At 36.3% G+C, this 1865-nt stretch overlaps 1 protein-coding gene across 1 annotated transcript in view; it reads right to left on the bottom strand.

Annotated features, from left to right (window-relative positions):
- Positions 1-545: 545 nt before the first annotated feature.
- The window catches only part of TOLLIP (toll interacting protein), a 16762-nt gene continuing 15442 nt past the window's right edge, over positions 546-1865 (bottom strand). Inside the window, exon 6 of the mRNA XM_010003906.1 lies at positions 546-926. Coding sequence (XP_010002208.1) covers positions 712-926 — 215 coding nt within the window. The 3' untranslated portion in view covers positions 546-711. The remainder of the gene's footprint in view (positions 927-1865) is intronic.

Raw genomic sequence — 1865 nt, 5'->3', positions numbered from 1 at the left:
AGTTACCTTTGAAGATTTTACAGATACATAACAATATTGTACTGGAGGATAAAGTCCCAAATGCACACCACAGAATATACTGCTTTGGTGTCCGATGACTAGATTGAATAGAAGATGCTCATTACAAACACCAGCAGCACAACCTAAGAAATTTAGCTTATTGAATGTAAGATTTTCAGTCAGAAATGGTTGAATATATCACAGCAATAACTAAATACCACAGGACAAGAAAAGGGTCTTTCTTTTAATTTCTGGCAGAAATAGGCTACCTGATGAAACCTAAATATTTCAACAAATCAGTTCTGCTTAAAGAGCAAGCTCTCCATGGAAAATAATTTGTTTTCAATCTAACAAACAGTAGTAAATCTTGTACTGCATAGAGTTACTTTTTAAGAACAAGTTTATGGAAAGGGGGAGAGGAAGGAAAAAAGCAGCATTGCTCTCCAGCCCACCAGAATATAGCCACACAGGGCACAGCTGATAGTAAAGATGCTTCAATGCGATACTGTAGGACATAAGCTAAACTGAGTATGTACAGATTGAGAAAGAACAGTGAAAAAGATCCAAATGTCCAGGGAAAAAGGGATATAATCTTTCACACAAGATATGCTAACAGGAAACTGTTGGGAAATTCTTCCTTTAGCTAAATCCCTGGCTTGGCAAGTAAAAATAAGTGGCATTGAGGACGGGGACTATGCAGAAAGTAGGCATCTATGATTCTTCAGCCATCTGAAGCAAGGAGTTGATAGCTGCATCCTTGTTCCCCCTCTGAGCTTCTAGCACTGAGCGGATTACTTCCCTGTCCATGTTGGGAAACATGTCCTGGATAGATTTCAGGTCCTCTTCATTACACAGATGCTGAGGGTTGACGGCAGGAGGTGGTATTGCCACAGGTACCATGCCTGGATTACAAACTGCAGGCATCCCTGCAGGTAAAAAACACAAGAAAAAACAAACCATACATGAGTGGAAAAAAAAAAATACACAAAAAACTCCCAACAAACAAAAACGAAGAAGCAGCATCTCATGACTCTTTCCAAATTACAACCTTTTAACATTTTTACTCTTCTTTGGTTAAGATGCACTCCAAAAAAGAAAAAGATTCTAGAGATTTTACCTAGACTGTTGCAATTAGAATATATTTTTCTGGAACAGATTCTCTGCTCAAGTTATGTTTCAGAATTAGTAAACTATAGTATGGCAAGAGGTACAGCTCAAAATTAGATACAACTTGCATTAACCAGGTTGGATTTTCTTCCCCTGTTCCCATCATATTTTAGTTCCTAGTGCATCTATATGGTGATAAAAAAGATGGTTTTAAATCAGCAATATACATAACTGATACTTAGAAATTCAATTAATGCAATCTCCATTGTATTCAAATTAAAGCAAACTACTTAAGCCCACTAGAAGACTGGACCACACTCATAAGCAAACTTTACCAAAACTTTTTTTCTAGTTAAAGTTCCATACAGTTCAGCCTGCAAAGTCATGAAGTGACAAAAGGGCAATTCCTCTCATGCCTATAGGGGTGCATACTACTCCCTGTTCCTCTGCCAGAGGACAAAATTAATCTGACAATTTTCATTAACTTCTTATACATCTGTGTAAAATTAAAACCATTGTCAGTATATAAAGACAATTTTAGAAAATGACTTTTCTAATTCCTGTGAAAAGGAATTAAGAGATAAAAGTTCATTTTCAGCACTTAACTTTAATCATTACTTAAGCATTGCTGAAAAAACTAGCATGTTTTTAAAAACCTGAAACCAGGTACAGTATACATCATTATCACTCCTGAAAATGGCATATTTCACTTCTCTGTAAGTAGTTCCATATCCCTCATTATGTTAGTCCCATAGCTT

This window comes from Chaetura pelagica, unplaced genomic scaffold (assembly GCF_000747805.2).
Source record: "Chaetura pelagica isolate M959 unplaced genomic scaffold, ChaPel_1.0 scaffold28, whole genome shotgun sequence".
NCBI lineage: Eukaryota > Metazoa > Chordata > Aves > Apodiformes > Apodidae > Chaetura > Chaetura pelagica.
Note: the sequence above shows the minus strand (reverse complement) of the source record. Positions and strands in the feature narration are given on the sequence as shown.